Genomic DNA, 16,007 nt, shown 5'->3' with positions numbered 1-16,007 from the left:
CCCACCACAAAGTACAAGATAGGTTCATAGTCATGGCTAGGTCATAGAATAAAGACCAACTTTAGAGAAGGGAAACTGTAGCTTCCACAGTGGTACGAAAATAAGAAGCGGCAGCGCATGGAACTCACTGGGGTACCCGACAGATGGCGCTGCTCAAACAGGAAGCGGAAATTGTATTTTGTTTTTGTGCAAAATCCAATATGGCCGTTTTCTACCGGTCGCGCACGCTGGTACGCGCCGCGCTCGCCCGGCTGGCGTTGCGGCGTGCCTTGCCGCTTAGCTTGTGTGTTCTAATTGCCAGGAGACCAAAGAGCCTCTACTGACGCCCATACAAACAAGCCACAAGTGAGTGAACTGGACGTACGACTTTATTGGTCGAAGACAAGCAGTGCACCTTCTCATACAAGAGCAGCAATAAAACTTGCATGTTGAGATACGCTGAAACAATAAATGCGAGCTCGTAAACTGCTCACTTTCGTCATCGCACATGGCGGTCCGGTAACGTGCGACAACCAGCAGCGCAAGCAGATGTTTGCACCGACAGTCACCGTTGAAGATTAGCAACTTGCATACCGAAGCTATCGGGTGACGCAGGCATCTGCTGCCGCACCCAACACAGCAACATGGACTACCGTGCGTTTTAGCATTACCTCCTTTCCAAGCTGCATGTTTATGTTTGTCTATCGGGGCCGCTAATATGTCACTGACACTCGGTGCCCCCTTTTCTCTCATTATGCACAAGTCGTTTTCGTGGGCATCACCTTCGGCAGCCACTTTTGCGGGCCTTTCCACCCAGGTGGCTATCAACTTCATACGCTTCCGATCATGTAAGCACGTATGCCAAATTGCGGCTCAGGAAGCCCACAAGCACAATTTGCCCATGGCTGCAGCAGGAAAGGACGGAACGGGGAGCACCAATCACGGCACGGTGCGTATAAATTGGGGGTCTATGTCGCTGTGCAGACTGCAGGAGCAGGTGCTTACCTCGAGAGACTGCTTCCCAATGCAAATGACCAGGCCGTCACATCCAAGAAACGTAATACCACGACCATAAACAACTGAGATTAGAGCAAAATGAGATTCCGCATTCAATCACTGCATAAGAGTCACACAATACACTATACATTGGCTAAGATCCACGTGGTAACAGTGAGGAATGACGTACACGGGTCACTTAGGCGCATTCAGCAGTCCAACTACAGGCACAGTGCTTGTGCTTGCCTTCGTTGCACATGATGGTCTGGTAACAAGCGACAACAAGAAATGCAAACCGATTAGGCAGCATATCCCATCTGTTTACGCCGACAGTCATCGTTGAAGATAAGCAACTTGCATTGCGAAGCATTCGGCTCACGCAGGCATCTACTGCCGCAGCCAACACAGCGACATCGACTACCCAGCATTTTAGCGTAAACTCCTTTCCAGCCTGCACGTTTCTTTTCTTTCGGGGGCCGCTAATATGTGGCTCACACTTGGTGCCCCACCTTGTCTCAATATGGACAAGTCGGTTTCTTAGGCATCACCTTCAGCAGCCACTTCTGTGGGCCTTTCCACCCATGTGGCTATCACCTTCATACAATTTCGGACCATGTAAACATGTATGCTGCTCTCTGTTGACGCCAAATCACGGCCAACGAAGGCCACAAGCAAAATTTGCACACGGCTGCAGCAGGAAAGGACGGAATGGGGAGCACCAATCACGATGCGTGTAAATTGGGAGTCTATGTCGCTGTACGGACTGCAGGAGCAGGTGCTTACCTCGAGAGACTGCTTCCCAATGCAACTTACCAGGCCCCGCAAATCCGAAAAACTTAACACAGCGACCACGATAGAGTTTCTGCAACCAGATTCTGCAATCAACCACTTCAGTGTAGCTTGCACAAAAACCCAGGCTATTGAGCAAGAAGAGCAGTTTTGAATGAGACCAAGAATGATATATGGGAATAAGAAAGCTTGCATTCAGCAAGCCACTCTGCTCTGCAAGCAGTGAAGGCCAATAACATTAAGAAAAGTGAAATGCTACATAGCACACGGTGCAAAGCTTAATGCAAGACACATGCCGATGCTGTATCTGCTATTTCAGGAGAGGAATTTAACATGGCAACGTACAGTAGAGAATACTGCTACAAAGATGTTATGCTAATAGACAATGAGGGGCCTTAAGTATGAGCAAAGAATCAGTTCACCTTTATGTTTGGATAAGGAAGAAGAATGATATCTAGCAAGAATGGGGAATGAAAAAGCTTGCATTCATAGAAAAAATATATACTTGGTACAAATTGAATTTGATAAGGCCAGGAAGCTGATTAAGGAAGGGCAAACTGATGGAACTCTTTTGGCCAGCATCGTCCATGCTTGTTCAAAGGTTGCAGGTGCATCTGAACACGAAGAATTTCTTTTGTTGAGGTATCTGGATGACTCTGCCAACATGCGTGCTGGTGTAATGATGGCTGAGGCGATTTTCAGTCTTGATACAGTCCTACGTAGACTTGGTATCTCATCCAAATACTTCTGGATCCGCTTCTTTGTTCGTGGTGTAAGAGCCTTGTGAGTTCGGCTCCAGCCCCTTCCTGTTGGTGTAGATATATGAGGGTTCCTGTGATGAGGGCCAAGATGTGCTTGGTGCAGACTCTGTTGGGGCAGAACAGTAACACGTGAGGTACAGCAGAGGTTACCCAAACTCGTGTAGTGCTTTCTATGTTTGAATCCATTATGCTGCACCGTAAATATGAAGAAACATTCATATCATCTGCTACAAACAAATGACAATGTATCTCAAGACTAGCAAGCCAATGCAGCGTATATCAAGCATATTTATTTCTGAACCCGGTGTTGTTTACCTTGTAGTAGCAGCAAAAGTCCACACGATGACCTGGTTGTAGCAGGCAGTAGCTTCTCTTTAGTGTGTGTAGTGTGTTGCTTTACACTGTGCCGTCCTCTTTACTTCATGTCTGGAAGAGAAATTTTGACTGCATCAAAAATTGAAAAAACACAGTTTCACAATATGAAATGCAAAAAGCTGTGATATATATATATATATATATATATATATATTTATATTATATATTGTAATGGTTTCTGACCGCACAACACATGTAAATGTACACTGTTTGTTCTAGAGACCTTAAGCAGCATGTTAAATAACCAAATGTTGGTACTAATTAATTAAATTAATTAATTAAATTATGGGGTTTTACGTGCCAAAACCAGTTCTGATTATAAGGCCCGCCGTAGTGGTGGAATCCGGAAATTTGGACCACCTGGGGTTCTTTTACGTGCACCTAAATCTAAGTACACGAGTGTTTTTGCATTTCGCCCCCATCGAAATGCGGCCGCCGTGGCCGGGATTCGATACTGTCCATAAAATTGATGTCTGCCTAACTACAATGCGTTTGAACACCTGAAGTATTATTAGGATCCCAAACGAGAACATTTTTGCGCTCCTTTATACATTAGAAGAGCTCACACTGCTGGTTCCACAAGCAAACGCATGAAAGACATGAATTTCATGTATTACAACTGATGCATTCTTTTTCTGCATGACCGCGATGCACCGCTCCACTACTGCAAAAATAAATGCCCGAAGGTAAACCAAACTTAACATCAAGAACACTTGGAACCAACAAGCACGAAATATGGGTTAATTATTATGCATGCAATTGTTTAATACATTAAATTCAGTACTTTCACTTTAGTTTACCAAAGGGTTAATCGGTTTTGTGGACGAAAGAATTTGCCGGCGGACTCGAAGAAAAAAAAAAAAAAAAACATTGATAAGGCTACTAGGTCGCCCAAGGACACGGCTACAACGAGATGAGAAACGTGCTGCGCGTTCCGATATCGCTCTCTTTCTTTCGCGGTTGTGTGTATAACGACGGTCTTGCAACTACAGGTTTATTTCATAAACGGCAACGTAGGGTCCCGACTACCCATATGTAATGCAGGATTTAGTTCGTTAACTTGTCTACGCCTGTGAATTAACGAGACGAGTATTAAATAACGATTCAAGCAGCAATGTTAAACGACTCACCGGTATTGCCATCCTCAGTCGCAGCAGAATCCGGCTCCCGTTTCGATGCATACTTGTTCCGCATGGTTCACGATCAAAACCTAGCTTTCGGGCTTACATCTCAGCTCGCAAACACGTCACTTCACCCGAAGTTAAACAACGCGAGGTGTCGAAGTGTAACAAAGTGGTTTTAGCACCAATAAGCAACCAGCATAAGTACACCGACCAATGAATCCGTGCTTGCCGTGTCCCCGAAAATACCGGTAAAAATTTTAAATCCAGGCGAGAGGTCACGTGGGAGGTCGATGATGATGAACGTTATTTTGCCTCTATAATGACAAAAAAAACAATAGTGTTACTACTCAAAAGTAGGATGTATAATTAGGAATAATAAATATGTACTCTTTGTCATAAAATAACACTTCGATAAGCGTGGGAGTAAGTTTGTAGGTTGAAATTGCGCTTACTATGGCGCCTCTAGCGGGAGACGACGGAACTCACTGGGGCAATTTTTTTGAAAATGCACTAGGCTTGGTTTATTAGCCGCGCCCGCGCGGTCGATTTTTTCGCCCTCTGTGGCCATTTGTTGAACTTGAGAGTGTGAGAGCCCTGGCTAGGTGGCGTATGCCATCGCCCGATTTAAAGGGTTCAGCCTCATCCATCCATCCATCCATCCAGGCTCGGGAACGCGTTGATTGCGTGCCTTGTCTGAATCGCATTTGCCGTCTGCGCCTGCACTGCTGCATAGGGTAGCAACATGGCAGCGCCCTTGCGGTTCCTGATTTCAATACATGGGCGCTATGGGCAGCTTTTCCTCTAGAGTTGGTTAGTAGCTCTATGCAAAACACAGCCGCCCTAGCCGTTCCGACTGCAGCGACAACAGCCGGCAGTGGCCACACGCCCGCCTGCCACTTGCCGGAAGCGCTGAGAAGTCCAGTGTTATAAGCGCGAAAATTACAAGAAACTCTGCAGGAGGTGCCGTAACGCATTGTGCCTAACGCGAATGACTGCACACTTTTTCGAAGACTGAATCCGCTCGCTGTTCACGGTCACTAATGAAGCCATTCTGGCGCAGCATGGCGCAATTTCGGTCAATTTTCTGTGTTTGGCGCAGGAATTTGCGTCTGTATCAAAAATGCACAATTGGCGTAGGAGTCCCACCCCTGGGTATCTGAAGCGCGCATTCACTCAGAAAAAGGTGCCTGTGCGCAACCACTGCAGCTCTCATCAGAAATCATTAAAAAGCGTACCCACTTGAATCAGCCTTTTTCCTGTGCAAGTCCTATAAATATTTTAACCTTTACATTTGCAGAATAATGAATATTAGCCAAGCTTGAATAGTGAATTATCGAATAGAATAGAAAAGACCACAGTCAACAATGAATTTTTCAGACACCCTGTTTTTTTGGACATCCTGATAATTCGGACACCTTCGTGGTATTGCCACACACACCATAGAGCCAATGTATAAGGATGTCAGAAATTTCGGATGCTGAAACCATTTTCCGTCTGATTTTTCGTACTTTTTGTCGATACTGCAGGTCAAAAGAGACATTAATCGAAGCCATCACCGCCATTTTGATTATCTCGCAAACTCAAACCATTGCTATTGCATGCCGATCCGCTGGCAGCCATAGCCACTGCAGCCACTGAAGCTATTTTTGTGTTTTGCGCTCTGCAACAATAGGCCCAGCTGCTTTGCGGTTCGCAACCAATCTTCCTGCTATTTGGTGCCGTCCTTTTCATTTAAAGAGTTCGTTGCTGTCAGCAATGGCACTGACTCTGCTTTCAGCATCCTCGACAATCGTTTCGAAGCACTGAAAGCACAGCAAGGGATAATGATGTCCACAATTCCGGTTGCCAAAAATCAACTTCGCCGCAGTACAGAAATATTATGAGGTGAAGCATATGCAATGTATTGCGGTGAAGCAAACCAAGAGTAGAAAGGGGCCACTGTCACTAGACATAGTATGTGTTCCTTAATTATACATGTGCGTACCCGCCATCTCCTGTCACACTGTGAGTACCAAGATGCCTAATAAGTGTGATGGCAGGCCTTCAGAGCTACTTCAGACATGGACTGCATTTGATTCATATGCGAATTTTGAAAATTTGTACATGCCTAGTTACGATGTAAGTTGAGCTCCTCCTTCAGCTTTCTTATAGCGATATATTGGGTGTCCCAGCTAACGTTAGCCAAGCTGTTAAAAGAAAAAGTTTAAATAAACGGTGCAAGATACGATTATAAGACATTGTGAGGGCGAGGCTGGGGCGAGATGCTTGAGGCTGGGCATGAAGGCAGTAACGTCGACGCAGGTTGACGTCTTTATTAATGTTGGCTAGGCATACAGAACAATACAACGCTAACGCGCGCCAGCGCGACTCAACACAACAGTCCTACATGGCAGCGGGGCAGAGACTCTCTCAGCTCTGCTCTCCAAGCTAAAGGCGGGAAAGCAGGGGAGAATGCCAGACAGGTGTTGCCATCTGTCGGGCGACTGGCGAAGTGGACGTGGGAGTCTCGGAGGTACCTCACATCCGGCCCCACTTTTATGATCAAAGTCCTCTTTGATTACAATTGTGAGGTAAGGCTGGGCAAAGGGGAGAAAAGGCTAGACATGGTCAACAGGCAATGTATAGCAATACTAGGCATGAATGGCGAGGCAGGAAAACAGAGGCATATGACAGGCAAATAGTAACAGACGAGGCAAGGCAATAAATGTTTTCCATGGATTAAAGTCAAAATTGCGATGACAAACTCTAAAGGCAAAGACAAACTCTAAAGAAATTGCAACAGGCACAAGCACAGCACTTTCAAAAGTCCACTTCATAGTCCTGAAGATGGGTGGGCGGTCTGCGCTGTCTGACTGGGCGCTGAGCGTTCAGCGGCAAAGCAGATGCAGTTTCTGAGCTACGTGACACACTGCTGGTTGATTGCTGTAGGCTGGGCGGTTCGCACTGCTGAGGGCACGAAGGCAAATCTTGTTCAGAGGACGAAGACAAAGTTGACGCTGTGTCTTCCAGGCACTTCACAGGCAGTGGTGGCACATAACGTTTCAGTTGTGAAACGTGCACTGTTCTTGGCTGAGCAGAGTGCCTGGTGGACGGACTTGAAACCTGGATGGCCCTAAATGTGGCAGGCGTAAAACGTTCTGCTAGGCGGTAGATGCCTCTGAAGCGAGGGGACAGTTTCTCAAGCCCTTGAAGCACACGTTGTTGGCGACGGACCCACACAAAATCACCAACACTGAATGTATGCGGACGATGCATTCTGTCATAGATGAGCTTCCTGCGATCTTGAGCGTCTTCGCAGTTAGCCATGGCCTCAGTACGATGTGCTTGGACATCCAGAAGACGCTCTGTGAGCGAGGAGTTGCTCACTGGCCGGTAGCGTTCCGCTGGTAGCCTTGGGATGTACCCGAAGAGTAGCTCAAATGGACTGAAGCCAGTGCTTGTATTGAGTGTGGTATTTATAGCGAATGCTGCTTCCTCTAACTTAGTTACCCATGATGGCCGATTTTCCGGTAAGGCCTTGCGGAGGACAGATAATAATGAGCCGTTGCTGCTCACACAACTAGAGAAGAAAAAGAAAAAGTACAGCACTAGCAATGCAAAAAGACAGGCAAGTCGACACGGACTTCGGCTGTACGGCACGGCATTGGGCACTAAGTCTATGCAATGTTCCACACCTTGGAAATGGCTGATGTCATCCTCATCACGAGCAAATGTGAGATGATCTGAAAGGGTCGTAGATAGAGCTACTTGCTGCATCTCTGATAAGTCCTTTGCCACAAAAGCGGGAGGACGATCAGGATGAATTGTTATGGCTACTGTACCTTCTGGTGCAACAGTGGCTTGTTCTGGCTGGCTTTTGCACAAAGGCTTCCAAAGGGTCTCCATTCCTGGGAGAGGTGCTTCCTGGAGACTGTCTGAACATGGCACTTCAGTACATTGAGCTAGGAAAGACTGCCGAGGAATTACTGCGCATGAGGCACGTGGATACAGCTTCTGGTGCGCATGAATGACTGTACCAGAGGCCAGATGATGGATTTCAGCTGGATTTGGAGGCTCGAACACAAGTCTTGTATTGCTGGCACGAAACCAATCTTCACCCAGTATAACTGGCAAGACATTATTGCTGATCACAGCGGCTTCCACTAGAGCTGTTATGGGGCCCACTGTAATTTTCAGGCAGACCGTGCCTTCGGGATGCACACTTGATCCACCAACAACCTCTAAGGGCTTGCATGTCCAGGGCATCAGTGGAAGATTCTTGATGGCAGACTTGGTCACTATAGTTATCTTGGACCCTGTGTCTGGGAAGGCGTCGCAGGGGCCCAAAAGTGCAATGTCAGCTGTAAAGAAGGAACACTCCAGATGGGAGCCATGGACGTCTTCCAAAGGGCTTGTGTGCAATGCAGAGGCTGCTGCATGAAGTGATGTTAAAGCTGTGGCTGGCTGCTGTGTGACAGTCTCTTGCTTTGTTGGGCACTTTGATGCTAGGTGGCCCTTTTCGTGACACTTCAAGCAAACAGCTTCGCTCAATGACTGTCCTGGGTGAAACGCAGGGACACCATAATGCTGTGACAGAGCCGAGTACCGAGCTTCCTGTTCAGCAGGCGGTAGATCTGCTATGCGACGGCTATGTGGAGGACTGGCAGGGCGAGACGGGGGCACACGGCTTTTCTTGAAACTGCTGACTGTTGGAGGTGCCGTTGAAGGCATTAACGACGCAGAAGAGACTTGTCTGGAAGGCGTAGTCTTGTTATTTTGACTGCGAAGAGTCTGCTCAGGACAATCAGCCCGGTTGCTTGCGATCTGCATATGTTGCATAGCCCTGTCAAGTTGGGTGCATATATCAATGAAGTTGGATACTGACGATGGGCGTTGCGCTGCTATGCTTGTTGCGGTTCCCGCGCACTGAATGCCGTGCAGGAGATATTCCACCTTCTGAGGCTCCGTCAGTGGCGCTGGACATTTCTCGATTACTCGAAGCTTTGCATAGGCATAGTCGCGAAGTGACTGAGAGCTGGACTGTACTTGGGACATAATTTGCTGCTGCCATTGCAGTAGAGTTAGCTCATCGGCGAATGCGTCCAGGAAAGCTTTACGCCCCGTATCCCAAGTTGGGAACTGCGCGCCAAGAGTCAGGTGCCAGTTTTTCGCAGTGCCTCTCAACTTGCTTGCGGCGATGAGGCGGGTTGTTTCTGGCGACCACGAAGTGAGCTGCTGCGTTCGTTGAATCTCCTGAATCCACAAACGCGCACTTTGCTTGTGGCAGTCCTCGAACAATGGCAGGGTAGACGATATGTCGGGCATGGTTGTCACTTGCAGCTGTGGCAAGGAAGGGGCCTGGTACTGCGGTGACATTGGCGAAAATGGCACTCCAAATGGTGGCTGGGGGTACCGCGGAGCCGTTACAAAGCCGGGTGTTGTTACAAAAGGCTGCAGTTCCTGTGGCGGCGAAAAAACTTGCGTTGGCACGGCTGCGGCGTCGCAAACGAGCGGCGGCGTGGGGTAGGACCACGGTGGCGGTGGGACGTACGAGGCGGGCGCATACACTTGCGACGTTGCAGCTGGTATTGCTTGACAAACCGTCGGGGGCGAGGCATGGAACTGCACTCTGGTCGATGAAACTGGCGCTGAGGCCGGTCTTGGTGGTAGTTTCGGAATCGCTGCACGAGCTTCTTCCAGGCACACTGTCAAACGTTGAATCAGGTCGTCTCTTGACATGGTAGCGTCGATTCCGCGGCGAATGAGCTCAGTTTGCAGAAACTCAGTGCTGAAGCATGCGACGGTGGCAGCGTCGACTTCGGCCCAATTCAATCCCGGCATGGCGCTTACTTGGCGTGAGCAGGGAGGTAGACAATGGCGGCTACTAAGCGGGCTTGGCGGGAGCGGCGGCACAGCGTGAGCGAACGGCGAGGCGAGATTCTTTGTCGACTGCGCCAAATGTGAGGGCGAGGCTGGGGCGAGATGCTTGAGGCTGGGCATGAAGGCAGTAACGTCGACGCAGGTTGACGTCTTTATTAATGTTGGCTAGGCATACAGAACAATACAACGCTAACGCGCGCCAGCGCGACTCAACACAACAGTCCTACATGGCAGCGGGGCAGAGACTCTCTCAGCTCTGCTCTCCAAGCTAAAGGCGGGAAAGCAGGGGAGAATGCCAGACAGGTGTTGCCATCTGTCGGGCGACTGGCGAAGTGGACGTGGGAGTCTCGGAGGTACCTCACAACATAGGGTGTTTGGCCGTCAGATCTTCGATGACGGATTACCGTAGGCCTTATAACTGTATCTTGCACCGTGTTTTCTTAGCATATTTTCCTTTAAATAGCTTGAGTAACAAAAGCTGGGACACATGGTATAGTGTTGAACTGTTTCAACAAAGGAGCACATACCGACTGGGCTGCATCTTGCTCTGACACAAGCCATTGCAGGTCTGAGGCCTTGGGCAGCTGCTTCTCTGAAAAGCGCTTGAGCAGGTTCAGGGCCACTGCCTCGGCTGAGGAGCACCTGCCATATAAGAAACACGGTTCGCTTAAAAATCAAATTCCGGTCGATATGCCATACATACACCGCATTTCAACAAAGCAAAACTTCCCCACCAACAAATACAACAAGCTATCTAGTCCAGAGTACACTGCAAACTCGCACTGAAATGGTTGTAAAACTACCAGGCATTGCAGTTCCCACGTCTCGCACATTCTCGCTAAGCACCATTCATGTCAGCACTACAAACCACAGAAAACTCTACACACGGCACCAAAGTAAGCACAAAGCAAGCTACACATGAGTGGAAGATAAGTGCATGTGATGACAACAAAGAATTACTGTCTCTTCGCCCATGTGCATACTAGTGTTGCGAGACACTGTGCACATGGATGTGCGATGTACCAATGCATGTTCGAAGGCACAGGATGACATGAGCCTACACTACCTCGGTACCCATCTATTTATTTACTTATTTATTTATTTAAAATACTCTCAATGCCTGATGGCATTAAAAAGAGGAGTGGTTACACATTATACAATGTTAGATACAGCCGTCTGAAAAGATAAATGATCCGGATTGCTGGCGACCGAGGCGGGGAGGTGGTTCCATTTGGACGGTGTCTTGGGCAGGAATGAATTGAAGAATAGGTTTGCACGGCAACTTGGAACTTGTATCTTGACGTTGTGGTCGATTCGCGGTGAAATGTAAGGGGGTGCTATAAAGAGGTCATTTGTAAATTCTTGGTTGGCATAGTAAATTTTATGAAAGAGTGATAACCAGGCGAGTTTCCTTCTTGATGATAGGTCTGGTAGATGAAGGCTAATTTTGATGGCGGATATACTGGCAGTGAGGGAATAATTGCATACAATGAAACTTGCAGACCGATTCCTAATGGCTTCAACTAAGTGTATTAGCTGTGATGTCGAGGGATCCTAAATTGATGAAGCATACTCTAGTTTGGATCTTACTAGTGTTTTATATAATGCAAGTTCGAGGGAAGAGGGCGGGTGAGAAAAATTGTGTTGTAAAAACCTAGCGTTCGATTGGCAGAATTAGTCATGTATTCAAAGTGAGTTTACCATGATAGATTGTTAGTATAATGTGAACACCTAAATATTTATAGGATGTGACAGAGGACAGAATAGAGTTGTTCATTTTGTATGAGGAATTGAGGATGTAAAAACAGCACTAAAGCGAGAAAATTTCATCATTTTACAATTGCTGACGTTAAGATTCATTAACCATTGGTTACTGGTTCTGACAACGTAGTGACCCACAGAGTTTATTTTTGCTTCTTTCAGAGAGCCATCATCAGATATTTCCATGGCAAAGGTGCCGACTACGGGAGGGCTCTAAACATAAAATGTCTAAACAAACATTTTGTAGAAAAAAAAAAAAGGTCATTTAAAAACGTGGTTGTTGCTTCGCACAGAGTGTGGGGAGCACGCGCGCCCATCTTTTCCCGCATACGCTCGTCGTCGCATGCGCACGTAGCGCACACGGCGGGAGCCGGGTGTCATCTTCTCCCGCGTATGCTCGTTGTCGCATGTGCATGTAGCGCACGCAGCGGGATTCGGGCGGACATGAGAGAGAGGCACTTTGCCCTTTCCCGGTTCTCACTCGCCTCTCGCGACGCGCATACCCGCGCGGGAAGAGGGAAGGTATCCGACGGGCAAGGAGGACATTCCCCTCGCGAAAAAGTAAAAAGGTATAAAAGAGCGCGACCAAGAGACCCCCGGGCCTCTCTGACCTCGCTACACCGAACCTGTGGGAACGGATTTGACCTGCTGTAACCCGTGAGTGACCTCGCTTGCGTGACTATCACACGCAATGAGGCAAGCCTATTTATTACTTATTATAGAGAGCGGACTTCCCTCTGCAAGTGTGCTTTATTGCCCGCAGCACTAAACGTTGTTGAGTTGAGTCGCTTGTTGCCTTATTCGCCCAAACCCTACGTAGCTGCGATTGCACGTGCTACGGGTTGGGGAAGACCCCCACAAGAGAAAGCTTTAAGACATTTCAGAATATACATTTCTAATACGAAGAACCTGTGCAATAGTGCAGCAAATAATATCATCTTTCTATGTAAAAAATTCCTTGAGATAAAAAGGAAACGTTAGCCCTAGTGACTAGCCCTAGCACGATGCCAAGGTCGACTTCTTGCGGGAAACTCGACTCACTGCGCAGCTGCCAGCAAGTGATCCCGACTGAAGGTTGTTAAAACCTTCAGATAAGAACTGTGACCTTTAGAACATACAGGATATCTTTATATCGGCGCACGGCAGCTTTCAAGTGGTTCGGCAAAGAAAGCAAAACTCCATTCGGAAATCTGACAAACTGAAGTTGTCCTCCATGACAGTGCTGCTTGCCAAGTCCAAAAACTCGTGTGCAGATGCATTAGAATCAGTAGAAATGCAAAGTTTCTGTGCATGAGCGGCACATATTTAAATGTGTGTTCATAAATCACAGCCTTTGTAATTAGAGCCGATGTAATTCACTGAGCACTCGAATGCATTACGCCGGCTGTTATTTGCAACGTTTCCCAATTCCCGAGAAGACTCCACGTCACGCCGCGTTCATACTTGGTGTAAATTGGGGGCATGTTATGTGCAATGTGTGGCAAAATGTTAACTTTTCTGGAATAATTAGGAGTTTTGCAAATAATTGGTGAACTATCGTGTTCTGCCTATTGTCATGTGTTATGCGAGACTCTTGTGGTGTCCTCGAACTAAATGAGTCACCTTGTTTATATTTTGTGCATACAGGGGAAGGTCATTGGTGACATTCATTTACAGTGTAGAATTTAGCCCGTTGTCCCACGAGGATTATAAGACGCTGAAATCAAATTCGGTTAGATGGGAGAACATTATGGCTGATGTGCATACGAAGTTATATGTGCATGGGTGAAGTACAGCCTTGGCTAAAAATTCCTAAAGCATAAGAAAGAACAGCTGGGCAAACTGGTGCAGTAACATGATGAAACAGTTCTAAAGACGAATGCAAAGAGAAGGAAAAAATTTATTTGAGTGCTCGAAAGTGTTATATGTGGGCAACATTTTAAAGTATGTTTAGTGTCTTTTAAATTCGTAATACAACTGCTAAAAAAAATTGCTGGAAATTAGGCTGTTATTCTGGAAAGTCGCAGGAAGTCTGCTGTCTGTGTTTAGCTTGTGGAAAAACCTGCAGAGTTCAGTAATTTCTACGGTGAAGTTGTTTTCAACGACGTGCGAGACAGGCATGAATGTTCGTGTCACAATATTGCCACGAGGTCTCGAGCTGCGGCGAGCGCGAGCCAGTATTCAGGCAAGGAGAGAAGAAGAAGAGGTTTTTCGTTTTTTTGTGGTCAGCCATCTTCCTGGCTAGTACTCGTCTCTGCCGGTGCAGGACTTCTTGCTCTGAAGGCCTTCTGTTGCACGTGACAAACTGGTGGAGGTGCTGGGTAGTCCCAGCAAATGTCCTACACGCCTCCTGGTAGCCCTGTGCCTACAGTGACAACACCTGTTCACTGGGCCAGCCGAAGAGTCCGAGGATTGCCCCCTGAGCTTGGACCTCTTCCCGAGACTTCGTCAGCTACGCACCAAAGCGGTATGGAAGGCACTACTAGTGCTGCTCACTATACGCTACAGAAAGTGCCAAAAGTCTTCCATGGCTCCATCCTTGAGGATGTCGAAGACTGGTTGGCTCAGTTCGAACGCGTCGCTGATTTCAATGGGTGGACCGATGCGAACAAGCTGAAGAATGTATACTTTAGCCTGGAGGATGGCGCTCGCACCTGGTACGAGAACCGCGAACCCTTCTCGTCGTGGAGCGACTTTTGTCATCATCTGCGGGCAAGTTACGCCAATGCTGATCGCTGTGAACGTGCCGAGCGGGCCATTCAGTCGCGCATCCAAATGCCCAACGAAAGTGTGATGATGTACGTTGAGGACATGACGCGCCTCTTTCGTCGAGCTGACCCGGACCTGGCAGAAGATAGGAAGCTCCGGCACTTAATGCGAGGGGTTAAGGAGCAGCTTTTCGCTGGCCTTGTTCGGAGTCCCCCGACGACTGTGGCCGAGTTCTTAACGGAAGCCACTACAATGGAAAAAGTGCTTCAGCAGCGGTCAGCAGTGTACGACCGGCAAATCAGCGTCGCGTCATCGATGGATCAGATCGGAGCTGCCGGAGGTAGCATCAACATCGACTCCCTCTGCGACCTCATCCGATCAGTGGTACGCGACGAGCTGCAAAGAATACACTGCCCGCCTCAACCTGCTGCGGGATCCATATCCAGCCTCATCAGGAACGAGGTGCAGCATGCTCTGCAAGTCCCGCTTGCCAGGGAGGTCACACCACCTGTGCCGACGGAGCTTCGGCGCGCATCATACGCGGAAGCTGCGAGCCGGTATATTCCTGCTTCTCCGCGCTTCGTCCGCCCCACACCTCACGATACACTTCCATCAGTGCAACCGATCCAGCACTTGGAGAACCGCCAACCACTTCAAAGAAAATCGGATGTCTGGCGCACACCGGACAGGCGACCGCTGTGCTATCACTGTGGCGAAGCCGGACATGTGTACCGTGAATGCCCATATCGCCGCCTTGGACTGGATTCGGCGAAAGACCAAGAGCCATTGAGGAATACCTGTCTCAACAGCGCATGCCACTGCCCTTGCGACGGCAGTCACGGTCACCGTCGCCGAGACGATTTTCCCCAAATTCCCGGAGCTCTCCAGTGGCGGCGCAGGGGCGTTCGCCAAGCCCTAGACGGGAAAACTAAAGACAGCGACCTTCGGGGGCGAGGCCGCTGATAATCGACGCGAGCAAGGCCTCCCAGCGACGCGACCAGGTACCGGCAGTGATTCGACAACAACTGAACTCGGAAGCCGACTGTCTTTGGATATACCTGAGGTATATCCAAAAGTCCCTGGTCATCGCCGGTCGTCCTCGTGAAGAAGAAGGATGGAACACTACGTTTCTGCGTTGACTACAGGCGGCTAAACAGCGTGACTAAAAAAGACGTCTATCCACTGCCCCGCATCGATGATTCACTCGACAGACTGCGACGCGCCAAGTATTTTTCATCTATAGACTTGAAAAGTGGATACTGGCAGATTGAAGTTGATGAACGAGATCGCGAGAAAACGGCCTTTGTTACGCCGGATGGCCTGTATGAATTCAAAGTGCTCCCTTTCGGCTTGCGTTCTGCACCTGCGACATTCCAGAGAATGATGGACACTGTTCTCACTGGTTTGAAGTGGCATACTTGCCTCGTTTATCTTGATGACGTCGTCGTATTTTCGGCGACCTTTGAGGAACACCTGAATCGTCTGAAGACTGTGCTGGACGCCCTCCGCGCCGCTAACCTCACGCTGAAGCCAGAGAAATGCCACTTCGGTTACAAAGAACTTAAGTTTCTCGGCCATGTTGTGAGCGCGGATGGCGTTCGGCCTGACCCTGACAAGACCACCGCCGTAGCCTCGTTTCCTGTTCCCCGTGACAAGAAAGCAGTCCGTCGCTTTC

At 48.4% G+C, this 16,007-nt stretch overlaps 1 protein-coding gene across 3 annotated transcripts in view; it reads right to left on the bottom strand.

The window, feature by feature from the left end:
* LOC119443188 (run domain Beclin-1-interacting and cysteine-rich domain-containing protein-like) overlaps positions 1–16,007 on the bottom strand; it is a 323,250-nt gene that overhangs the window by 156,709 nt on the left and 150,534 nt on the right. For all 3 annotated transcript variants that reach the window (XM_037708354.2, XM_037708355.2, XM_049662640.1), the window contains one exon: positions 10,411–10,525. In XM_037708354.2, coding sequence (XP_037564282.1) covers positions 10,411–10,525 — 115 coding nt within the window. The remainder of the gene's footprint in view (positions 1–10,410; positions 10,526–16,007) is intronic.

The sequence above is a fragment of the Dermacentor silvarum genome, chromosome 2, assembly GCF_013339745.2.
Source record: "Dermacentor silvarum isolate Dsil-2018 chromosome 2, BIME_Dsil_1.4, whole genome shotgun sequence".
Lineage (NCBI taxonomy): Eukaryota > Metazoa > Arthropoda > Arachnida > Ixodida > Ixodidae > Dermacentor > Dermacentor silvarum.
Note: the sequence above shows the minus strand (reverse complement) of the source record. Positions and strands in the feature narration are given on the sequence as shown.